Source organism: Ailuropoda melanoleuca, chromosome 2 (assembly GCF_002007445.2).
Source record: "Ailuropoda melanoleuca isolate Jingjing chromosome 2, ASM200744v2, whole genome shotgun sequence".
In the NCBI taxonomy this organism is placed as follows: domain Eukaryota; kingdom Metazoa; phylum Chordata; class Mammalia; order Carnivora; family Ursidae; genus Ailuropoda; species Ailuropoda melanoleuca.
In genome coordinates, this window is record NC_048219.1 from 150,312,075 (window position 1) to 150,338,821 (window position 26,747).

Sequence of the window (26,747 nt, forward strand, 5' to 3'; positions counted from 1 at the left end):
TTCTCAAACAAATAAATAAAATCTTAAAAAAAAAAAAAAAAGACCAGACCATATGATTGAAACTTGGGGAACAGCAACATTTAAAGCCTGGACAGGGAAGGATGAGTCAAGAAAAGAAACTAAGCCATACGATCAGAGAGGAAAACCAAGAAAGTATAATGTGAAATAAACTAAGGAGAATTTCAAAGAGCATTTAATGTGAACTAATGCTGTTGAGATTTATTTAAAATGAGGACTGAAAATGTCTTGGATTCAGTTTTATGGAGATCTTTGGTGACCGTGGCAAGAGCTGTTTGGTCGGTCAATGGGGAAAGAAGCCAAATTAGTTTATTAAAAGCTATGTAATATGCTGAATGACAGATAAGAACATTAGGATAAATTTTAGCTACTGAATATATATTTTATATATCTATCACTAGGTGAATAAGACAATGTATTACATATGAGGTAGTTACTATTATGTCCACTATTCAGATAATAGAGCTAACTTTTAGAGATTTTAATATCACATACTAATTTAAAATCAAGATTTGCTCCTGTCCTCAACAAAATACTGCTTCCCTAAATGAAGACATTGTCAAGTAAGAAAAGATTCATTTTTCCATTCATTGATTTTTTTGCTCACAGTTTTTTACATAAACTGGGGCAAAATGTACGACCTTCAAACATCTTAGAATTTGGGCTTATTGAATAAAAAATAATTTAATTAGGGAAAATGTCAAATATACACAAAATTATAGAGAATAGCATAACCAATTACCCATCAGTAATTACCACCCCATGGCTTTTCCTGTTTACAGGATACCTTTAGGCATTATGCTCCTTCCCAGCACCTGCCTTCACCATCCCAACAGATTATTCCAAGCCAAATCCCAGACAAATCTCTTTCTAAAATCAATCCTATTTTTTTCAAAGCTGTCTATTTTGCCTACTATAAACTTCCACAGGGCTTTCAAATATGTGATTAAATCTATATGATAGTTCAAATACAAAAGCAGGGGGAAAAAGTACACCTGAAAGTTGTACGAGTTTTTAAAAAACATACCTTATTTTTTGGAGCAGTTTTAAATTCACAGCAAATTTCCTACATGACCTCTGCCCGGGCTCCCCTCCCCACCATTCCCTGCCAGAATGGTACATTTGTTATGACTGGTGAATCTACACTGACACTTCATTATCATCTAAATTCCATCATTTATATTATGGTTCACTCTTTCCGTTGTATGTTCTGTGGTTTGAACTAATTTGTAATGACATGTATCCACTATTATGTATCATACAGGGTAGTTTCACTGCCCTAAAAGTCCTCTGGGTTGTACCTATTCATCCCTCCCTCTCAAAGTTATGTAAATTTTGATGTTACTTTTTCACTTCCAACAGATGCAAAGAACCATTTAATTGATTTAAAGACAACAGGTGAATCAGCTTAACTGATGTTTCCTGACATTTGGCTGCCCCCTTTCTGCCAGTTGTTTACTGTAATGAAATGGTAAGACAAAACTCATACATTTCAAATGTAATAGTTTATTTTTAATTTATAAAGACATGGTTTTGGTGATTATTTATGGAAGTCAGATAGTGCAAATAGTAACTAATGGATTTGTATTTTTCTAGACATGTTCCCTACATCTTAAACATCACAAAAGTCTCTTGGAGATCACTTGTCCTTGGGCCCTACAAAGTCATTGTTCCTCTGTGTGCTTTATGTGACATCACAGTCTAAGTGACTGGCAGACCATGCCACACCAACTGCCAAAGGCTGAGATGAGGAGAACGTGAGTGATAAGATGCTTCCTCTCCTTGCTTTCTTTCTGAAGGTGATAAACTGTCCTATTCTTAAAGTTTTCCTAAAGGTAGCTATCTCTTTTCCTCCACTTTAATTTTAAAAAGTTATTTGTTTTTATTTTTAGAACAGACTGAGCATGGGGCTTTTAAGAGAATGAATTTATGCTTATATATAAATACTGCATTTTGATAAACATAAGTAGAAACTGAGTATTGAGTATATATGATATATACACCAACAGTTTGGCTGTGAATGTATCAAATATATTGAACATAAAAAAACTTTGAGATTTCACATATTCCTGACTTTTAAAAAATTTGTTTTGACTTTAGAAGAAAGTTGAAATATACATAATGTCCAGAACTAATTTTCAAGTTGGGCTCTCTGTAACCCCAGGTACCCCACCCAAGGGTTTCAAGGGTCACCTGAAGGTGTGATAGTCCATTGACAGTTTAGGGCATAAGAGTCTGAGTTAGTGGGCCTCATATCCTTCTCATTTTTTCCCAACCAGAGCAGCTCTGTTGTATGTACTAAATATTTGCACAATATTTTGTTTAAAGAAAGGGTTCCTCACCTAAGTTTGAATATCAGTAGTCTACAAAGATAGCACTCTGAAGTCAGAGGGCAGACTTCAGGGAATCATGAATACAGAATAGAAATAGGGAATAGGTGTTTCACTTTATGTGAAATTTTATTTAATATGTTCAGGAAGGAAAGGAGGAAAACAAGTATTGTAATTAAGATAATAATATTCATGTTTAGAAGAATATGGTGAACATGCAATATTGTTACAGATTGTAGTTTAATAAGAAATACAAAAATGTAAAATCCTGCCACCCAGGTTTTTCATTCAAGATAATCCAAGTTATGAAAATTTCATTTTATCAAAAAGGTTAATTAGAATTATAAACTTCCTTTTATAATATAAATAATAAGTACTTATAATAGACTTAATGTGCAAAATTACAATTTAAAAAATCTGAAATCTTACAAAATTGTATCAATATGTCAGACAATTAACCTTTATTCAATGTTTATTTATTTGGAGCTCATTCACTCATTTACTCTTTCAATATGTTAGTCATTTACTTTCCCAATATATAGTTACTGAAAATTGATGGAAATACAGAAAAGAAAAAGTTACGGTCCCTATCCTCAAGAAAATCCATCTGTGGGTGGGGCTGAAAAGAAGACTTAAAAAATAAGTATTTTATAGAAAGTGGGTTGCAGATATAATGCATTGGACATTCGGAAATGGAATGATGACTGAGGGCTGGCATGGCTGGGGAAAGCTTCATGGTGGAAGAGAGGCTTGAACTGCTACTTGTTTGTTTTTAAATTTTATTTATTTGTCAGAGAGAGAAAGAGAAAGAGCCCAATGTGGGGCTTGCTCCCAGGACCCTGGGATCACGACCTGAACGGAAGGTAGATGCTTAATCGACTGAGCCACCCAGGCGTCCCTTGAGCTGCTACTTGTAGAAAGGACAGGACTTCATAAATTGGGGTGGAAAGTAAAGAGGGGTTGCTGTGATCAAGGAATAGAGTGTGAATGCCTTTCACAAGAGATTGAAGGTTTGCCCAGGGAAATAATGGGAGAATTGACTTAAGAAGTTTAGAGTAAAGGGACCCGATTTTTGAAGCCAGAGCGCTCAACCACTTTCAGGTGAAATTAGGATGACAATGTGTATTCTCTTTTAGGGTGCCTATTGCAACCTCTAAAATAGATGCTCCTACCCTCCTGTCTCAGTCTCTTTGGTCTGTTATAATAGAATACCATAGGCTGGATTATAGAATAGACATTTATTTCTCACAGTTGTGGAGGCTGGGAAGTCTGAGATCAAGGCACTAGCAGATCTGGTGTCTGGTGAGAGGCTGCTTCACGGTTCACAGATGGCAGTCTTGTCACTATATCCTCACAAGGCAGAGGTAGGAGGCATGGAGGGCTCTACAGTGTCCCTTTTATAATACTAGGAATTTCATCGATGAGGGCTCCATTCCATGATCTGATCACTTCCCGATGGCTCACTTCCAAAAACCATCAGATTGAGGGTTAGGATTTCAACATTTGAATTTGGGGGGACACACACATTCAGTCTATAGTACCTTACACCCTGAGATTCTGGTTTTCCCTTTCCCTTTCTGCCCAGGTGAGAATGTATGATTGTTTGGTATATGTTGCACATGTGAAGCTTATGGATTTGAGGATAAGGGGGCTGCTGTAGAGAACAGGAGGTCAGTGAGAGCTTTTGAACATCTAGGTAAGATGTACAAAGAAGAAAGTATTGGGTAGTGGTATTTAGATTTAGTGGGAGAGACTCAAAGAAAGGAAACGTTAAATGTTGACTACAATTGTCTAAGAACTGAGGAGACAGAAAAAATAAGAGTTGGTATCTGAATGTTTGATGGCAGGGAAGGTGGAAGCCAGAAAAAAGCAAAGTGGACCAGGCACCTGTATTAGGCATAACTACTTTTTTACGGTATTGTTTCTATTTTACAGAAAATAAAATCTGGAGATATTCAGTACAAATCCAAGTAATATAGGATTTAAGTGGGCAAGCTGGACTCTGTATTCAAGTCTGTTTGACCTTAAATTCTGCTTTAACATGTTATGATTTTAATTTTGGGTCTCTATGAGACTAATAGAAAAAGGGACAAATGGACTGGGGCTGGTTTTAGGGGTAAGATGTTTGTTTGTTTTTTTTGTTTTTGTTTTTGAGGTTTGACATGCTGGTAGATTGTTCAGCAAGCATCTAGAAAAGTAGCATTTGGCCTTAGAGAGTGGTGGGGCATTAACTGCACAGATGAGAAGTGAGAGGGGACCAAGTTTTGAATAACAATAATATGTCCAAGTTAGAATGAAATGAAATCAGGTACGGAAAAGTTAGGGAAAGAGGAGAAAGTTGTAAGGAGATATAGGAAGTGTAGCATCACCAAAATAGGAAAAAACACTTGTATTGAGGAAAAGATTGTCAAAGCTGTTAAATATTGCAGATGTCAAAGAGGCAGGCCTTGACTTGGCAATTACGAGAAAGAGTTGGGGTCAGTGGTTTCAAAAGAGGATTTACACAGGGGCCAGTATGTAATGAATTAAAAAATTAAGGAAAGATATCATCTACTAAAGTCTGCAGACCCTGCTTTTGAGATCTTGAAAAAAAGAGAAGAATGTGAGTGAAATTAGTGCATGGTATCTAGAAGAAGGAGCAACGTCTAGAGAAGGTTTTTTGAGAGGGCATTAAACTGGGCATCTTTATAACTTGATAAGAAAAGAGCCAGTTGAAAGTGTAGAAGAATGAAATGCAAGTGAAGAAAGGAAAATGACTTTCTGTCTTAAAAACAACAACAACAACAACAACAACAAAAAACCAAGTTTTTAATTGGAAGAACAATAACAATAGTAAATAACACCTATAATCAGCCACTAAAAAGTTACATAGAATAAGTTAAAGGTCCTCCGTAAGCACTCCAATTTACAAATCCCTCTCCTACTCCATTTTCCCTGTTAATAGTTTAGCACAAATGTTTTCCAACTTCTTCCTTTATTTAAATAAGCACTCCCCTCACCCCTTTGCATATGTATCCAAATATTCTTTTAAAGAAATAAGATAAAATGATACCACATATATCTTTTCAAATTGCTTCTTTCAGAATATCAATCATGAAGATTTTTCTAGGTCAATACACACACTCATCAAATATATCTCATGCTTTTTAACAGGTGCATATGTTCTTTTGCTTGGCTAGATCACAATTTATATAGAAATTCCTTCATTTATGAACCCTTCGTGGTACCTTCATTCTAAAAAGGGGATTGGTGGGTGTTTTGGGCTGAATGATAACCCCTGTAGGCATCTTCACTCTAATCTCTGGAACATATGAATGTTACCTTATAGGGCAAAAGGTGCTTTGCAGATTATGACTATTGACTTACTCAGTACAACTGGATATTGAAGTGAGAAGATTAACTTGGATTATCTCAGTGGGCCCTAAATATAATCACAAATGTCCTTATAAGAGGAAGGGACAGGGAAAGTTTACTACAGAACAAGTGCATGTGAGGGGCGCCAGGGTGGCTCAGTTGTCAAGTGTCTGCCTTCGGCTCAGGGCATGATCCCAGCGTTCTGGGATTGAGCCCCACATCAGGCTCTTCCGCTGGAAGCCTGCTTCTTCCTCTCCTATTCCCCCTGCTTGTGTTCCCTCTCTCCCTGGCAGTTTCTATCTCTGTCAAATAAATAAAATCTTTAATAAAAAAAGTGCATGTGATGCCAGCAGCAGAGAGAAGCAGTGTCAGGGAGATAGAAGATGCTATGCCACTGTCTTTGAAGAGGGAAGAAGGAGCTATGAGCCTAAGGAAATAGATTTTCCCCTGAAGCCTCCAGAAGAAACCAGTCTTGCTGACACCTTGATTTTGGCCCCGTAAGACTCATTTCAAATTTCTGGCCTCAGAACTACAAAAGATAAATTTTTGTTGGTTTAAGCCACCAAACTTGTCCTAAAGTGGTATGACCTCATCTGAACTTCGTAACATCTACAAAGACCTTATTTCCAAATAAGGTCATATAAATATGTACTGGAGGTTAGACATTGAACATACCTTTTTGAGGGACACAATTCAACCCACATACTTGTTAAAAAAAAAAAAGTAAATTGGTTTTAGGTTTGGTTTCTGGGAACTTGCCAGCAATTAAGTAACGCTGAAATTGTTATTGCCTCACTCAGTTACAACATTCTTGCTGGATTTGGGATTTCAGGAAATCCCAGAGGAAAGAGGGAGGGAGGATGGGTGGGTATGTAGAGGTTAATGAGTTTGTTATGGAGCAGTGAGCATCTCAAAATATATACACGCAGCATATCATTTTCATAAAGTTAACAAAACTAAACGTATTTTTGCATACAGATATAGAATGTGAGTGCATGTAACCTATATTTGAAGACCCTCTAAAGAAAAGCAGAAAAGTGGGGGAAGGACGGAAGGAGCACACAGGTTCTCCAGTGTGGTGGGTTCACGTGCGTTCATTATTAGCCTACATTGTTTAAAATCTTTTCTATGTATTAATACGTAATAAAACGGCATATGCATTATGCTTAATGTTAAATTGTGCCTCTATAACAACTTTTTTTTTTTTTAATGGCATAGAGACCGTAGGAAATATAGTTTGAGAATGGGACTCATACACTAAGCCCGAAATCAATATTGGAAAGCGGCACCAACTGCTTCATTAAGGGAATTTTTCCAGGCGTTATTTGGAAAAGCTAACAGATGACAGGGCACTGAGTAAACTCACGCTAATTATAAAACCGTGAGTAAAAGAACTTGAGCTTCCATGAAACTCCAGCACCAACCATTCAGGAGGCGCACAGCGTCCGCAAAAACATTCCCAGGACCATCGTTCCCACTGTAGTTCATCACATTCCCTGCTAAATTCTTGTTGGAAAGGCAGAGTCTGCGCAAAGACATTTGCCCGATTCCAAAATGACGGCTGCGGCGCCCACAAGACCTACATTGCGCATCTCCGGAAGTTACGCCACCTCATAAGGCAGCGCGCCCTTACCCGTGGGGAGAGTTTCCGCCATTTTTGAAAATCGGGAAGCTCCGGGGCCAAGTGTAGTTGCTGCTGCGATGGCAGCCTTTGCTGTGGAACCCCAGGCGCCCACATTGGGTGAGTGAAAAACTGCTACTTCTCGCTGGCGCTGCGATCCACGCCGTAGGCCTGGGAGCAAGCAAGACTAAAAGCCAATAGTCATCAGGCTCTTCGCTAGTTTCAGTCGCGGGGACGAACCCCTGGTTCACCCCCAGGTTTCTACTTGTCCCCTTGCTCAGGGGGTCGCCACCTTGCAGCCAGCAAGGCGGCTCCGGGAAGCTGCGGGCTCTGGGTTGGGTGTGGAAATGACTGTCGAGTGGTTACTACGCCTTTTTGTCTCCCCCCCCCCGCCCCCCACGCGGGCCTCGGTCGACCTGCCAATACCTGAGACCCTCCCAGGGCTGCGATGCTGGGTTCCCAGATCCGGGGAGGCTTTAATGGGAAGGAGCTGACCGGCGTACACGTGGGTGGGCGGTGTCCTGGAATGTGGTTACGGTTTACCGTTCTTTGGTCACCTGGGCTTTTAGTTCCTGTTTGATTCTTTCCCTCTCCTGGGCCTTGTAAAAAGTAATCTGTTATTACTAGAAACTTGAATCGTGCGACATTAACCCGTTGATTATAGCTGTGAAGATATTGGCGTTAATAAGGAGCTAGCAGTACCATTTTCCCGCCTTTATCTTGGGGAAGTGACTTTGTTAGGAGGTCTTTTCCTCTAAGCAGTCACGTAATGAATTTTTTAAAAAAAATTCCCATTGTTTAACGGAGAGCCTTGCTGAAAATGTTATCGTTGGAAAAAAAAATCAAGTGAAGAGGATGTCGATTTTCTTTTTCTTCGCTGACTTTTGGCACTCGTGAGAGCCGTCAAGATTTTTAGAGCGGAAAAGTGCTCTCATAGAGGCGCATTTGAAAATTAAGCTACAACATTCTGAGCTTGGAAAAGAGAGCCAGCGCGATACGTGTTTGTAGCATTAGGTTTTTTTTTTAGATTTGAAGTGTGTTTAGTGCTTGCCATGCTTTGTGCAAAATGTTTCTTTTGACACTAGGGTAACTTGATTTTAGTATTGGTCATAAAAAACTAAATGCATAACGTCAGTGCAGGTGCTCTGCTACCTTTAAACTTATGTACAGATAATGGTCTAGGTATTTATGCTTTGTGTTATTTTAGAGAACAGGAGACCATTCATTTCCAGTTCCAAAGTTTTCTACTTAAAACATTTTGGGAGTGCATATTTCTTGGGACTGAAAATGTGAATAAACTTGGCCCTGTTCACTGCCTGATTAGAAATCTGACATTTCCTGATATTAATTGTTCAAGTCCACATATTGCGGGTGTCGCATGTGAAGAATAAATAATTTTCCCAGTATCTAATGTTATATTAAAATTAAAGATTACTCCAGCAGACAGTGCTGGCTGAGTAAGACCTAGGACTTACCATTTTAGATGTACAGGCCATGAAATGGAATTAAAGACTTGTAGGACCTACTGTTACAGTTCTCCAAGTGAAATTTGGACTGAGGGGTGGTTAATAACAGGTGGATTAATATCCCTTTGTGCCCTCACTCTGGTCTTTATAGTGTATCACAGTGTTTTTCAGAACTTTTCTTGACTTAATTCTTCTTACCAATTGCCATATATGTTTTTTCTTTTGGGGGATGGGAGAATGAGGTATTGGTGGTACTTAAAACTTTGTTTTTACTACTATAGGTTTCTAAATATCTGTTCAGAATATGCTTTTGTTTAGACTTTTGGTGTGTATGTTTTTTGGAAATATGTAATAGTAACATAGTAACAGCACTTCAAAATAACTACAATATAGTTACAGTTCTTCACAATTTATTTCAGTATTTGCTTTATTTTTTCCTGAATTACTTTGCCTTTTCCCTCTTTTATACACTTGCATTGGTATTGTTGATACCTAGGTCTACTATAATGAGGAAGGATAAATAATTGACTGCATTTGGATAGCAAGAAACAAATTTTGAGGCTGCTGAGAAGTCAAGGAATAGTTAACCATTATAAATAATACATCGAATGTTTGACCTTTCTGAGTGCCATGAATCACATTCAGGCTTGTCACAGTTGAAAACTTTAAGTTTTCATAAGCAGAAATTACGAACTGCATTTACATTTTAGTCACTTAGTTTTTGCTATTCTAAGATACCTTCAGAATAATAATAGCTAATGTTTGTTGAGCACTTACTGTATATTAGGTACTGGGTTAAGTGCTATATGTGCTGTAATTCTAAGCAAAGCTCTGTGACTGAGTAATATGTTTATGCCCTTTTTGCCAAGAGACTTGAACCCAGGTCTCTGACTCCAGGGCCCATGTTTTCCTTACTGTTGTATTTTGCTCTGAAATTAGAGGAGGTTATAGCCTTCTTATCTTCATAGTGGGATAATAATACCTACCCTGTAAATTGGGAATATTAATTTTGAATTGTTGATTGTGAAATATCATCTCTCTTTAAATTGGTTTTATGTTGGGGAGACTTTTGTTGGTTATTCCTAACTTTAAAATTATTTTAAAGAATGATCCAAAAAATAAATTTTCCAAATTTTTCAATGTTTCTTAGTTGGGATGCTAGTCATTACTATTATTTCATGTGTGCTCCAATGTGTGCATGATTTTACTTTTATTACGAAAATGATTTACAGTTTTTGTTTGTGGGAAAGAAAAAAATGGGACACATAGCAAGCTAAACCCATTGTGTTTGATTTGCTAAGACTTTGTGTAAGTAACTAGTGCACCCTGCCCTTGTTTTTGGTTGTTGCTTAGTAGAAGCTGACCCAGAAGTGGGAAGAAGTTATTCTGTATGTAGTAAGAATTTTTTTAAGATAATCCAAAATTTTTCCATTTAATAATAAGTGGTGTTTCTTAAACCTGTGAAATAATGTAAACAAGAATAACTTGGAGATTAATATTGTTAATAAAAATACCTTTACATTTTTATAGAAATAATTTTTATTGGTTTTTAAAATAATAAATTCAACTATGCTTCTGTAATATTTAAGTTTTGATTAAATTCTCAGAATTATTTATGCTAGATTCTTGCATCTTTTTGTTAGATATTGTAACTTTAAAGTCCTTTGTTTTATTTTTTGCTTCATTTAGGATCTGAACCAATGATGCTAGGTTCACCAACATCTCCAAAGCCAGGGGTTAATGCCCAGTTTTTACCTGGATTTTTAATGGGGGATTTGCCAGCTCCAGTAACTCCACAACCTCGATCAATCAGTGGCGCTTCAGTAGGAGTAATGGAAATGAGATCACCTTTACTTGCAGGTAGGTAAATTGCTTAAAATAATTTCATAGTACTATTAATACATGTATTAGGATTTTAAAAAGAGTAATGCTACAACATTCACCCTTATTGGCACATTTATTAATTGAAAAAATTAAGCAATGCCTCTATTTTCAATTTTTAGATTCTTGGAATAGAGGTATAAGTATTATAAGCTACTGTAATTCCAGGAACCACTCATTAAAACTATGTGTACTACATTTCATCCAATTTAAGATGCCCTTGATTATAAAACTCACTATTATTTAAAGTACCACCAAGAAAGAAAAGCACTAAGTAGGATACAATGCCAAGATACCATTTTTTGTAAATTATCCACATCAAAGATGTTAAAGTGTGGAGGGCTGAGGAAGAAATGTCATTTAACTTCAACTGAAAAATTTAATGAATTTAAATAATTTATCTTAAATATGATAATAGCAAATGTTTAGTCAAAAGAACTGTAATTTGTTTTTTTATTGAAGTATAATCAACATACAATGCTATATTAGTTTGAGTGTACAACATATTGACTTGACAGTTCTGTGTATTAGTGCTCACCATAAGTGTAGTCACCATCTGTCACCACACAACGTTATTACAATATTATTGACTATATTCCCTATCCTTTGCATCTCTGTGGCTTGCTTATTTTATAACTGGAACCTTGTTCCTCTTAATCCCCTTTATTTTGCCCATCCTCTCACTCACCTCCTCTCTGGCAACCAATAGTTTGTTTTCTGTACTCAGGAGTCTGGTTTCTTTTGTTTGGTTGGTTTTTTAGATTTCACATATATGTGAAATCATGGTATTTGTCTTTCTCTGTCTGACTTATTTCACTTAGTACAGTACCCTCTAGGACCTTGATAGATGAATGGCTAAAGATGACGTGGTATATGTACACAATGGAATGTTGCTCAGCCATAAAAAAGAATGAGACATTGCCATTTGTGACAATAAGAATGTAATTTGAAATTTGTAGATGTGAATTCTAGTCATAGTGATTAAGATTCTCACCTTGTTAAAGGATTTACTCTACAAACTATGGGGAAGTTTTTTACACAGAATTTGCAATTATTAGCATAAAATACTATTGCCTAAATGCAGCATGTACCTTACATGACTCTAGCAAAGAAAGAATTTAAAAGATAACTGAAGTTTTGACTATGAGTAATGAGAATTAGCTACAAAAATGGTTGAATTCCAGATGTGAGCTGATATCCTTTTAATGGATGTTTAAATGGAAAACTTCTTACTTTGATTGTCCTTAAGGTATTGGTTTAAAGTGGTTTATTATTTTAAGATTGATTAGGGATAATATAAATTATATTTGAAGTAATTGACTTAACCTTCTGGATAGGTTTTTGTTTTTTATACACTTGACCCTCGAACAATACAGGGGTTAGGAGAACCGACCCCCTGGACACATGAAAGTTCTCGCATAATTCTGACTCCCCAAAAACTTAACTACTAATAGCCTGCTATTGACTGGAAGCCTTACCGATAACATAGTCGACTTACACGTATGTTGTATGTTATATGTATTATAAACTATCCGTATGGTAAAGGAATCTAAAGAGAAGAAAAGGTTATTAAGAAAATCATAAGGAAGATGGGGCGCCTGCGTGGCTCAGTCAGTTGACCATCCGACTCTTGATTTCTGCTCAGATCATGATCTCACGGTTCTGGAATTGAGCCCCTTGTTGGTCTCTGAGCTCAGCGGGGAGTCTCCTTGAGGATTTTCTTTCTCCCTCTCCTTCTGCCCCTCCCCCTGCTTGCGCACTTTCTCCCTTTCTATCTCTAAAATAAATAAATAAATCTTTTAAAAAAACCATAAGGAAGAGAAAATGCATTTGCAGTACTATACTGTAAAAAAATCTGTGTATAGGTGGACCTGTACAGTGCAAACTTGTGTTATTCAAGGGCCAAATGTATATTTTAAATGTGTTTTTATCGTACTATATATTGTACTATATATTGAGTACTTATGAGCCAGGCAGTATGTCAAGCATTTTATATGTTACTTTGATTCTTTTGTCAGTCTTAAAGGATAAGTAGTAGTATCCCTGATTTTCAAGATAGGAAACTGAGGCTGAATGCAATAATGAACTTGCTTAAGCCTACTTGTTAATAAGTGACAGAGCAGGAGGTTAAAGCCTAGGTCAGTCTTGTTTTATAGCCTATGCTCTAAATAGCTCATACAATACTATTTAAGCTCAGACATTAAGTCATAACAGAGTCTGGATTGTTTCACTGTTTGGCATTGCGATTCTCTAACTTATAAAGACATCTTTATGTCCCCAAAAGTTGATCCTGTTCCTATGTATTTATTATGTACTTAAATATATTTCTATTGTGAGAAACATGAATGGGATCTATTTAATTTTGACAGTCAAGTTCCACATTAGAGGATTATAATTATTTAAGTGTATACAAGCTGGAACTGTTTACCTACTTTCAAATGAGAAATAGGATGCAGTTTTGTATTGAAATGTTAAGATTTTATAGAGAAAGCAAAGGCTAAATGTGTTTACTAAAAACTAAAATTTCTGGGGCGCCTGAGTGGCACAGTCGTTAAGCGTCTGCCTTCGGCTCAGAGCGTGATCCCGGCATTATGGGATCGAGCCCCACATCGGGCTCCCTGCTCTGCTGGGAGCCTGCTGCTTCCTCTCCCACTCCCCCTGCTTGTGTTCCCTCTCTCTGGCTCTCTCTCTCTGTCAAATAAATAAATTTAAAAAAAAAAATCTAAAAAAAAAGCAAAAAAAACAACTAAAATTTCTGTTTTCTTATTCTGAAACCTTTTATTCACATACAGTCTGTGAATCACCAGCATTGGCATAACTGGGAGCTTGTTAGAAATTCATAATCTCAGGCTGCACTTCACATGTTCTGCAGAATCCGAATTTTTACAGGATTCCCAGGTGATTCTTAAGTGTATTACAGTTTGAAAAGCCCTACGAAACAAGAGTTTAAGTCAATATTTTAAAAATATAAATGAAAAAGAATCTTACCGGAAAGGTGGAATATTTTTTTCTCACCTGAGTGTATTTTTTGTACATTGTAGGTGGGTCACCACCACAGCCAGTTGTACCAGCTCATAAAGATAAAAGTGGAGCTCCACCAGTTAGAAGTATATATGATGATATTTCCAGCCCAGGACTTGGATCAACACCTTTAACTTCAAGAAGACAGGTGACATACATAACCCTGTTTGTGATCCACAATAATTGCATGTTTTTATGTGGACGTTCACTGAAGATTGGTAATTTAAAATGTTTTTCTGAGGTCTGCTTTATTGTAACTGTGTTGCACAGAATAAGCATTAAGGACATTCATCATAGAATTTACTTAAATTGTGTTTATCATGAAATGTACTTAAAAATGTAATAGAACACCAGATTATTTTTCTCATATCAGCAATTCTATGGTTTTACAGGTTCTGATCTTATTATTTCAGTTGATCCTCAAGGTGAATTTGCAAAGTAGCTATTACGAGCTTCATTTTATCATTGAGGAAATTAGGACACAGAAAGCTTGAGTAATTTGTCAGCTAGTCTAGTGGAGCCAGGCTTTAAACCCAGGCAATCTTCAATCTAGAGCCAGTGTTTGTAACAGCCATGCTGTGCTAACACTACTGTGGTTAACTCTTGATTGTTAGTTGAAAGGTAGTATGGATTTTTCTAAGTATGAAGTTTAGTAGCTGATATAATTAGAAGTGTTCTGTCACTGTTGTGCTTAGCAGGACTTAAACAGTGTGTTAGTTTAACTGATAAGTTATTTGAATAAAGATATTTCTGCTGTTTGGTTTGGAGAAATGTTTTGTCTTTCCTTAAACCAAATATAGCATAGTTATTGGAAAGTTTAAGAATGGTAGGGAGCATCTTTCAGTAAATTTTGACTTTTTATAGGCTTGATACACCTAGCATACTAGGCCTACTTGTTAAGCAAAGCAAAATTAATTCATTGTGTTAAACACATTACCTTCTCTTTCTAACACTTTTATAACTGTTCTGTCCCAACACAGTAGCCACTGGGCAAGTGTGGCTGTTGATACTTGAAATGTGGCCAGTCCTGTACTTAATTGAGATACTTAAGTGTAAAATACACACCAGATTTTGAAGACTTAGAAAGAGTGAACTATCTCACTTACTTTTTTATGGTAATTACATATTGAAAGTGATAATAATTTGGATGTACTAGATTAAATAAACTGTACTTGTTTTTACTTTCTTAATGTGTCTACTGTAAAATTTAAAATTACTTATATTGCTTGTGTTATATTTGGGCAGTAGTATTCTAAATAAATCAGAAATATTCTGGCCTGGGATATTTTTCTAAAGGTTGACAAGTAAATCTGATGTTTTGTTTGGTATGAGAACCACTGGCTTATAAATTCATGCTAGTTTTCATTCCTCCTCTGATGATCAATGAAAACAAAGGTAGTTTACAGTTATTGCTATATTCAAAATGTTTAAAAGCCTTGTGTCATAATTTGTAGAGAATGTTTTCGACTTAAAGGTTGGTAAGAATATTCTTATTAAAAAGCCCAAATTAGTTTTGCCCCCTGAAACTTTGCTCAACCTCTTCCTAATCATGAAAGAAACTGCCATTAAGAATTGAACAATAATAATTTTGTATCTCTCTTAACATTATTTCAACATTTGGTTCTGGTTGCTAGATAATAGCCAGATTTTAGATTTCCTTACTTTAATCAGAGTTTGTTACAAAAGAATCTATATTTGTATATTTACTTGTAGAGAAAGAGTCTATTCTTATTCTTGATTAGATCTTGTGTTTGTTTATAGAAGGACTTTTAACTGTTCAGTCTTTCATTTTTCTCCCATTTAAAGGAATTAGTATTGATAATTTTCCTGTTTTGTAACTTTCTACTAGTAGAGACAGAGATATGCTGTCTTTATAGACTGATTTCTATCTGTATTATTTCACGGTTTGTAAATGTTTAAAAACAGGATTCTCCCATCTTTCTGTTTTTCTGTGTGAGCTTGGTGATGTGAAGAAGAATCACCATGCTCTCTGTTATTTCAAACCGTGTTTTTAGGAACTAAAAACAAATAGCAGGGGCACCTGGGTGGCGCAGTTCTTAAGTGTCTGCCTTCGGCTCAGGGCGTGATCCCGGCGTTATGGGATCGAGCTCCACATCAGGCTTTTCTGCTAGGACCCTGCTTCTTCCTCTCCCACTCCCCCTGCTTGTGTTCCCTCTCTTGCTGGCTGTCTCTCTCTGTCAAATAAATAAATAAAAAATCTCTTAAAAAATAAAAAAAATAAAAACAAATAGCAAAGTTACTTTCTACTAAAAATAGTGTCTTTATCTGATGTAACTTATTTTAAACAAAGAATATGCTAAAGGGTCTAGCATATTTTAGATTAATGCTCAATTTAAAAAGGAAAAAAGTTGGAGTACTCTTAGATTGTGAACTAATTAGAGGCATCTGTAGTACTTGGTAGACATGCAGTTGTCTGTTGAATGAGACCTTTCAACACTGTGTTATGGTTACGCTTAGAACTTTGTGCTTTTACTTTAACACTTTATTCTCTTTTCATGTAGCCAAACATTTCAGTAATGCAGAGTCCTCTCGTTGGAGTTATGACAACTACGCCTACTTCTGGAACAGGTAAATAACTGTGTTTAACATCAAAGACTTTTCTTTCCTCTTTGAGATAATATAAGACTTTGTTGATAATTGACAAAATTTTTTCTCTTGTATTTCAAACTTGGAGACTTTCTCAAATGTTAGTAACTTCATTCAGAGAGGAAATACTTTGTATATTGGGATTTTTTTTCCTGAATTTATATGTAGGATGTGATATTCTCAAAATATTGAGTTTTAAAAAAATACATACTTTTTTTTCCCTTAAGATTTTAATTTATTTAGAGAGAGTGCACGCACGAGCAGGGGGGAGGGAAGGAGAGAGAAGGAGAGAGAGAATCTCAAGCAGACTCCATGCATGGAGCCTGTTGTGGACTTGATCCCATGACCCTGAGATCATGACCTGGGCTGAAATCAAGAGTCAGCCACCCAGGTGCCCCCCCAAAATATGTACTTAATAGTGTCTCCTGAATTACTAAAAACTGTAATTTAAAAAAGAGGTGTTGCAATTGGGAAGAAAAGGAATACAGAGACTGAAGAATAAAGGTGTTTTGAAAGCTGTTAATGCATACCTATAAATCTTAATGTCATTAACTACAAACAGCCACTGATTATATGTAGTTTTTCTTCAAGATTAATAGTATTTTTATCACCATCAGCATCATCATTAGCACACACTTCTTGCATATTCATATAATCTATCAGATGTTCACTCAGCAAATGTATGAATACATATATTCATGGGACCTGGGAAACTGAACAAATAGATAACCCTTGCCTCTGCGGAGCTTGCATTTATTTACAGAATTTACATTTACGGATATATTAAATTGTAAAGTTTGTTAGAAGGTAATGCATTTTATGGAGGAAAATTAAGTAGCAAAGGGGGGCAGTAGGGGGTGTCAGGTCTTGTAGATTTAAATAAGGTAGTATATTAGTTTTCTCTTGCTGCCATAACAAGTTAGTACAAACTTAAAAGTGGCTTAAACAACAGTTCTAGAGGTGAGAAGTCTGAGATGGGTCTCAGTGGGCTGAAATCAAGGCATAGGTAGGGCTGTGTTTAGTTTATGGAGGCTCTGGGGGATGGATCTGTTTTTTTGCCTTTCCCGTCTTCTAGAGGCTACCCATATTTCTTTGCTTGTGATCTCCTTCCTCTTCTTCAAAGCTAACAAAACTTTGCATTTCTCTGGTGATTCTTCTGTAATCACATCTCCACTCTCCCCCTTCTTTTAAATACCTTTATGAGTACATTGGACCCTTCTGGGTAATCCAGGATAATCGCCTCATTTCAGGGGCAGCTGATTAGCAGTCTTAATTCCATCTGCAACCTTAACTGTCCTTTGCCATGTAACGTGGCTTATTCCCAGGTTCCAGGGATAATAACATGAAATCTCTGGGGGCGATTACTCTGCTTCCTACAGAAAGGTAGAGGAAAAGTAACATTTGCTCAGAAGCCTGAGCTAAGTAAGGGAGTGGGGACAGTGTTCTAGAAAGAGGAAATAGCAAGTACAGAGGCACTGAGGTGGGAGAGTGTCTCGGGTGTTCAAGGAGGCTAGTGTGAAGTGGAGCAAGTAAGGGGTAGAATAGTAGGAAATGAGGTCAGAAAGATAATGGGGGACCCATAGTACAGGGCCGTGTATGTCATGGTATCAACTGATCTTTACCCAGAAAAGGTGGAAAACAAATAGGTTGAGATTGCTGCTGTGGTGATTATAGACTTTGGGGTGAGGGGCAGGGTAGAAGCAAGGAGACCAGTTAAGAGGCTACTACTGTATTAATCCAAATGAGGGACAAAACAAAGCAGGAAAGGAGAAAAAAAGGAACAACAACAAAGATGGAACAGAAGAAACAGTAGCAAGGCAGTAGATTTAAAACGAACAAAATCTACAATTGTTATAAAGCGAAATGTACTGAACACTCCAGCAAAAGTCAGAGACCATCAGAGTGGATAACAAAAGCAATATCCAATCACAAGTTAGATCTTTTTGTCTTCTAGGTCTAGGTTTTTCCTAGCTTTCTGAATCTTCATTGGTGGCAGTGTCCTTATAGTCACTTGTAGATAGATTTCTACTACTAGATACTACTACCAGTTTGATCAAAGCTGTTTAGGCTTTTTCTGTTACGTACCTCAGATTTCTTCCAGGATCCGCCCACTGCCTGGTTCCAAAGCCACTTCCATGTTTTTTAGACATTTGTTACAGCGGCACCCACCCTTGTATCAGAATCCGTTTTAGTTTAATTTGCTTTAATTATCACAAATTTAGTAGCTTAAAACAAAACAAACTTACTTTTTTTAAGATTTTATTTTTAAGTAATCTGTATACCCAACGCAGGTCTCAAACTTATAACTGTGACATCAAGAGTCTTACACTCTACCAATTGAGCCAGCCAGGCGTTCCCCTCCTCCCTTTTTAAAGATTTTAAAACAATACAGATTTATTATCTTACAATTTCTATGGGTCAGATGTCTGGACACAGATTGTTTCTGTGCTTTAGAGCTCAGGTGTCAGCAGGGCTGTGTTCAGTTCTTGAGGTTCTGGGGATAAATCCACTTCCAAGCTCATTGGGTTGTTGGCTGAATTTATCTCCATGTGAAAGTGGGGCTGAGGTCACTGTTTTTTGCTAGCTATTTATGTTGCCTGGAGGAGTTTCTCAGCTTCTAGAGGCTGCCCTTCTTCTTTGGCCTGTGGCTCCCTTTCCATCTTCAAAGACAGCTGTGGCTGATCAAGATCTTTTTTATACTTTCAATCTCTCTGACCTCCCTCTTCTGTTGTATCTCTAACTTCTCTGTCATCTGCTGCTATTAAGGACTCATTTGATTACAGTGGGCCCACTAGAATAATCCAGGCTAATTCCTTATTTTAAGATATAACTAATAAATTTCATTCTACGTGCAAAGTCCCTTCTTTTTTTTTTTTTTTTTTTAAAGATTTTATTTATTTATTTGACAGAGATAGAGACAGCCAGCGAGAGAGGGAACACAAGCAGGGGGAGTGGGAGAGGAAGAAGCAGGTTCATAGCGGAAGAGCCTCATGTGGGGCTCGATTCCATAATGCCGGGATCACGCCCTGAGCCGAAGGCAGACACTTAACCGCTGTGCCACCCAGGTGCCCCAAAGTCCCTTCTTAGTAGTACTTTGATTAGTGTTTGAATTACCAGTCAAACCAGGGGACAGAAACTTTGAGGGAGTATCTTTAGATTTCTGTCTGCCACCTATATCATAGTGAAAATCTAGGTTTGTTACCTCAGTTTCAGTTACACATGTGAAGTGGAATGTTCTGGGGAATGAGTCCAGGTTTTAACAATCTTAATCTGGTCATACAAATAGGTAGATGACAGTGCTGTTACTTGACTAGTTGCTACAGTAGTGACTATTCATTTATTTAATTGAGTCAATAAATGATCCCAGGGACACTGAAAATGCAAAAACACATAATGCTAAGTAATGTATTTTATGCTTTAAAGGATCTCTTAGTTGTTTGAAGAGCCACATTATAATATTGTTGTCAAGTGGAAGAACATGATTCAAGTTAATTAAACATCCTTTTGTTATCTTATTTTTTCTAATAGTGTAACTTCTATGAGGTTCTTGTATTTTTAGAAATTAATATGTGAAAATACAAGAACTGTGGTAGGAAAATACATGTATCATAAATTGGCCACTGGGAGCCACTGCTGCTTCTGCTTTGAGGTTAAAGAGTTTATGTATAGAAAGTCTTCATGGGGCATAAGTGGAAAAGAATATTTTTGAAGAGATGATGGGCATGAGGATCTATCATACATGGTCAGTAATAAGCAAGAATTGGGAAAAGGAGTTGAGGAAATTGAAGGGAAAACAGACTTTTTGGAGTTTTTTTTTTTTCTCCTGTAGTTTTAACTAAATGAAAATTTCTTGTATAATTTGTAAATTTTAACTTTCTGAGATTGGCAGCTTTTATAAAGAGATGTCATGGGGTTTAATGACGTGACTTATTTTATGCTGAGGTTTTTGTCCAGTAAGGAGTTTATTTGTTTTAACTTTGTAGCTGATGTTAAAATTTTTTAAAAAATCTTATTTCTGGTGTAGGGAAACCTTAGTCATATAACAAAGTGGGAACTCCAGATTAGAAAATCTCAGAAACTCTTTTCAACCATGGCCTATTATTGCCCTGAATATGTTTGCCCTATTACCCCTTCCTTACCCCTCAGTTTTCTTCTGCTACTATTTAAATATTCCTCTGCTTTTTACACTCTTTTAAATTTTTCTTAATTTTTTTTGAGCAGTTCTTTCCTGTATCTATCATTTGTCTTCTCAGATGGTATACCAATTTTATCTACTGAATTAGAGTCCTTATTTTAGCAAATTGTTAACAGATTAAGTGTGATATTCAGACTGTAGCACTTCTTGCCTGCTTTTGTTGATGCTAGGAGCTCAGAGTTCTGATACTATTCTCAGAAGGGAAGGAAGAGGACTAATTTATCTGTGAGGGACCTTTTCCTGACACTTCTTTTTCTGATCTGGGTTAGTGGCTCCTTGTATGTGCTCCTGTACAGCTCTCTGCTCAGCTCCTATCTTTCTCCTTTACTGGATTATGAACTCCTTCAGGACACAGATTCCTTCTATTTTTTCATTATTTACCCATCACAGAGCTGGTTATAAAGGGACCTCAGTAAATATTTGTTGACTGAATGGATTGGTGGATATAAGTTGTAGTGAGTTGAATGGTGGCTGTGAAATGATATGTCCATGTCCTAATCCCCAGAACCTCTGTGGTTAAAACAAATGTTTAAGATCTTGAGAGGAGGAGCTCCCAGGGAAAGCTAGGGAGTTAAGGAGGGAGAAGAATGGGGAGAAGGTAATCCTGGTAATTACCTAGGTAGTTCCTAAATCCAATTAATAGTGTCCTGAACAGGAGAGAGATTTGACACAGACCTGAGAGACATACAGAGGATAAAGTGATGTGAAGACTGAGGCAAAGATCATAGTGTTGTCACTACAAGCCAGTGAACAACAAAACATGCCAGCAGTAACCAGAAGCTAGGAGAGGCAAGCAATGGGTTTTCTCTTAGTGCTTTTGGCATACATTTGACCCTGCTGAAAACTTGATTCATCTTGGACTTCTGGCCTCCAGAACTGTGAGAGAATAAATTTCTGTTGTTTCAAGCCACCCAGTATGTGGTAATTTGTTATAGGAGACACAGGAAACCAATATATATGTATATAATGTTTTGAGGCAGTGACATCCCAGTACCAAAAGGTTGGAATGTTTGTGTGCAACTTGGCATGGCATAGTTTTTAAAAAATATAATTAGGGGTGCCTGGGTGGCTCAGTCGGTTAAGCCCCTGCCTTCAGCTCAGGTCATGATCCCAGGGTCCTCCGATCGAGCCCCACATCAGGCTCCCTGCTTAGTGGAGAGCCTGCTTCTCCCTCTGCCGCTCCACCTGCTGTCTCTCTCTCTCTCAAGTAAGTAAAAAAATAAAAATCTTAAATATATATATATATATATATATATATATATATATGTAATTAGAATAAACCATAATCTTATTCTAGATTGCATTAATTTTGGATACTCCTGAAACAAATTATTGCAGATTTATGGCTTAAAACAACTCAAATTTATTATATTAAAATTCTGTATGTCAGAAGTCCTAAAATGTGTCTCAGTGTTTTAAAATCAAGGCATTGGTAGGTTCTTTTTCTTTTCTGGAGGTTCTAGGGATGAATCTTTTTTTTCTTTCTCTCTCTTTTCCAGCTTCTAGAGTTGCCCATATTCCTTGGCTCATGGTTCCCTACCATCTTTGAAGCCTGTACTAGCCAGTTGGACCTTTTTTATATATCACTCTTTCCTTCCCCATTTAAGGAACCTTGTGATTATTGGACCTACTAGGTTAATCCAGGGTAATCTTCTCATTTAAGATCAAGTGATTAGCAGTCTTAATTCCATCTACATCCCTTATTTCTTTTTACCTACAATTTCTGGGTATTAGGATGTGAGCATCTTTGGGAGACCGTTTTCTGCCTACCATATTGACTTTTTAAAAATTAGTCACCAAAATTTGTTTAATCTCATGCCAGACTAACCATAGTACCATGGGTGGCATCTAGTTGTAGTATAGATAATATTTTATATTCTAGTCAAAACAGTAAAAGCAGATAGTTTTTAAAAATCAAACAGTACACTAAATACTTATAACGAAGTACAGCATTCTTTAACTTTATTCCTCCAGAACCAACCAGTCTAGATCTTAGAGCTATTCCTTTTGGAATTTACCTCCATTTATCTAAATGAGATGCTGTATTAGTTTCCTATTGCTGCTGTAACAAGTTACCACAAATTTAGTGGCTTAAAATAATTCGGATTTCTTCTCTTTCAGTTCTAGAAGTCAGAAGTCCAGAATCATTGGACTAAAGTTAAAGTGTTGATAGGATCATTTTCTTCTGAAGGTTCTGGGGAAAATCCATTTTCTTTTTTTTTTCCTCCCAGCTTCTAGCAGTTACCTGTATTCTTTGGTTTGTGGTGCCTTTTATCTTCAAGCGTGTCTCTGCAATCTCTGTTTCCATCATCACATCACCTCTCTATAGTTAAAATCTCCCTCCCTTTACCTTTTGTAAGGGTACTAGTGGATATGTTGGGGGCCCACCTGAATAATCTTGGATAATCTTCCCATTTCAAGATTGTTAATCACATCTGCAGAGTCCCTTTTGCCATATAAGGTAAATATTCACAGGTTCCAAGTATTAGGATGTAGTCATGTTGGAGGTCCATTACTCAGTCAACCGTATATGCTTATGTTGCTAATTGATTTTCAATTTTCAATATTGGTATATTTATCTTAAGGTAATTGAAGATTATCTTCTCTCCCCCACATTACTGAATATAATTATATCAGACTTTATTCCTATGTCAGCGTTTGCGACTATATAAACACTTTTTTATGCTGAACCAAATAGTATAATTTATCCTTTCTCTAAAATTTTTATTTCTTTTTAAGTTAATAATTGTTTTTTTTCCCCATTTGTCTGATTGTCTCTGTGCCATCTGCTTCCTTTATTTTAAGCAAATGTTGTTGCTAAGATACATATCTGCCTTTTTAAAAATGCTCAAAGATAGTTTCAAATACTTTTTTGTTTTGCTTTAAACTGAGAACTTCTCTCTCTTAACCTCTCTTTTGGCTGTTTACTGTTTCAGCGTGGTATACACCATCATCCTAGGACTTGCCTTAGCAAATTTCTAGAGTTGAGCTATTTTCCCTATTGTATGCTTTCTTCTTTCTTAGTTTATTTCCTCATTTTGGTGAGGAACGTATTTAAGTAGCTTTCTAAGAAAGCTTATGAGAGAAATGAAATTTAAGACCTTATATCGGAAATGCTTTTTTTCCCCCGTCTTCACACTGGATTGGTAGTTTGGCTGGGTACAGATTTTTAGTTCAGAATTTTGGAGGCATCATTCCATTGTCTTCAAGCTTCTAGTGTTTTGTGGAAGTTACGTGTGGTGATGATTTTTTAGGCTTTGTATGTGGTCTGGTTTCAAAAAATTGAAGATCTCTCTATGGTAAGTATTCTCAATTTCAAAACTGTGCCTTGGTGTGGGATTTTTTCATTTGTTTTCCTAGGGAGTTAATTGACAGATCCTTTAAATCAAGACACTTAACCTACAGTTCTGGAAAATTTCCTTGTATTTGTTTGGTAATTGCTCTTTTTCTGTTTTTGTTGTTGTTGTTTCCTCTTTCTTTTTTTTTTTTTAATGTTTTTTTATTATATTATGTTAGTCACCATACAGTACATCCCCGGTTTCCGATGTAAAGCTCGATGATTCATTAGTTGCGTGTAACACCCAGTGCACCATGCAATACATGCCCTCCTTACTACCCATCACCGGTCTATCCCATTCCCCCACCCCCCTCCCCTCTGAGGCCCTCAGTTTGTTTCTCATAGTCCATAGTCTCTCATGTTTCATTCCCTCTTCTGGTTACCCCCCCTTTCTTTATCCCTTTCTTCCCCTACTGATCATCCTAGTTCTTATGTTCCATAGATAAGAGAAATCATATGATAATTGTCTTTCTCTGCTTGACTTATTTCACTTAGCATTATCTTCTCCAGTGCCGTCCATGTTGCAGCAAATGTTGAGAATTCATTCTTTCTGATAGCTGAGTAATATTCCATTGTATATATGGACCACAACTTCTTAATCCAGTCATCTGTTGAAGGGCATCTCGGCTCCTTCCACGATTTAGCTATTGTGGACAATGCTGCTATGAACATTGGGGTGCATATGGCCCTTCTCTTCACTACGTCTGTATCTTTGGGGTAAACACCCAGTAGTGCAATGGCTGGGTCATAGGGTAGTTCAATTTTTAACTTTTTAAGGGACCTCCACACTGTTTTCCAGAGTGGCTGTACCAACTTGCATTCCCACCAACAATGTAGGAGGGATCCCCTTTCTCCACATCCTCTCCAACAATTGTTGTTTCTTGCCTTGTCTATCTTTGCCATTCTAACTGGCGTAAGGTGGTATCTCAGTGTGGTTTTGATTTGAATTTCCCTGATGGCTAATGATTTTGAACATTTTTTCATGTGTCTGTTAGCCATTTGTATGTCTTCATTGGAAAAGTGTCTGTTCATATCTTCTGCCCATTTTATGATTTGTTTATTTGTTTCTCGTGTATTGAGTTTGAGAAGTTCTTTGTAGATCTTGGATACCAGTCCTTTATCTGTGGTGTCCTTTGCAAATATATTCTCCCATTCCGTGGGCTGTCTCTTAGTTTTTTTGACTGTTTCCTTGGCTGTGCAGAAGCTCTTTATCCTGATAAAGTCCCATAAGTTCATTTTATCTTTTATTTCTCTTGCCTTTGGAGATGTGTCGTGAAAAAGGTTGCTCTGGCCGATGTCATAGAAGTTGTTGCCTATGTTCTCCTCTAGAATTTTGATGGATTCCTGTCTCACATTGAGGTCTTTCATCCATTTGGAGTTTATTTTTGTGTATGGTGTGAGAGAGTGGTCAAGTTTCATTCTTTTGCATGTAGCTGTCCAATTTTCCCAGCACCATTTATTGAAGAGACTGTCTTTTTTCCACCGGATGTTTTTTCCTGCTTTATCAAAGATTAGTTGCCCAAAGAGCCGAGGGTCCATTTCTGGGTTCTCTATTCTGTTCCATTGGTCGATGTGTCTGTTTTTGTGCCAGTACCATGCTGTCTTTGTGATCACAGCTTTGTAGTACAGCTCGAAATCCGGCATTGTGATGCCCCCAGCTTTGTTTTTCCTTTTCAACAGTTCCTTGGAGATTCGGGGCCTTTTCTGGTTCCATACAAATTTAAGGACTATTTGTTCCAGTTCTTTGAAAAATGTCCTCGGTATTTTGATCGGGATAGCATTGAAAGTGTAGATTGCTCTGGGTAGTATGGACATTTTAACTATGTTAATTCTTCCAATCCATGAGCATGGAATATTTTTCCATCTTTTTATGTCTTCCTCAATATCTTTCAAAAGTGATCTATAGTTTCTAGGATATAGGTCCTTTACGTCTCTGGTTAAGTTAATTCCAAGGTAACGTATGGTTTTTGGTGTTATTGTAAATGGGATGGATTCCCTAATTTCTCTTTCTTCAGTCTCGTTATTCGTGTATAGAAATGCAACTGATTTCTGGGCATTGATTTTGTATCCTGCCACCTTACTGAATTGTTCTATAACTTCTAATAGTTTGGGAGTGGATTCCTTTGGGTTTTCCATATAGAGTATCATGTCATCTGCAAAGAGAGACAGTTTGACTTCTTCTTTGCCGATTTGGATACCTTTGATCCCTTTTTGTCTTCTGATTGCTGTTGCAAGGACTTCTAGTACTATGTTGAATAATAGTGGCGAGAGTGGGCATCCTTGTCGTGTTCCTGATCTTAAGGGAAAGGCTTCCAGCTTTTCCCCATTGAGAATAATGCTTGCAGTAGGCTTTTCATAGATGGCTTTTATGAGATTGAGAAATGTACCCTCTATTCCTACACTCTGAAGGGTTTTAATCAGGAAAGGATGCTGTATTTTGTCAAATGCTTTTTCTGCATCAATTGAGAGGATCATATGGTTCTTGAGTCTTTTCTTGTTGATATGATGTATCACATTGATTGATTTGCGAGTGTTGAACCATGCTTGCATCCCAGGTATGAATCCCACTTGGTCATGATGGATAATCCTTTTAATGTACTGTTGGATTCTATTAGCCAGGATCTTGTTGAGGATTTTGGCGTCCATATTCATTAGGGAAATCGGTCTGTAATTCTCCTTTTTGATTGTTGTTTCCTCTTTCTGGAATTCCTTACTTTCTAATTCTTTACTTTTTCTCCCTTACATTGTATTTTACTTTTGTATTCTACTTTCTGGGACATGTCTTTAATCTCAGTTTCCAGCTCTTGTAATTTTTTATTTTACCATTTAAAATTTCCAAGAACATTTTATTGTTGTAGTTCTCTAAATGTACTTAAAAACGTAGTATCTTTTTCTTTTTTTATGGGTAAAATATCTT

The 26,747-nt window shown here is 36.9% G+C and overlaps 1 protein-coding gene across 1 annotated transcript in view; it reads left to right on the plus strand.

The window, feature by feature from the left end:
* Window positions 1-7,305: 7,305 nt before the first annotated feature.
* The window catches only part of NUP35 (nucleoporin 35), a 34,092-nt gene continuing 14,650 nt past the window's right edge, over window positions 7,306-26,747 (plus strand). Inside the window, exons 1-4 of the mRNA XM_002927976.4 lie at window positions 7,306-7,443; window positions 10,479-10,649; window positions 13,712-13,839; window positions 16,214-16,280. Of these exons, the coding sequence (XP_002928022.1) occupies window positions 7,404-7,443; window positions 10,479-10,649; window positions 13,712-13,839; window positions 16,214-16,280 (406 nt within the window). The 5' untranslated portion in view covers window positions 7,306-7,403. The remainder of the gene's footprint in view (window positions 7,444-10,478; window positions 10,650-13,711; window positions 13,840-16,213; window positions 16,281-26,747) is intronic.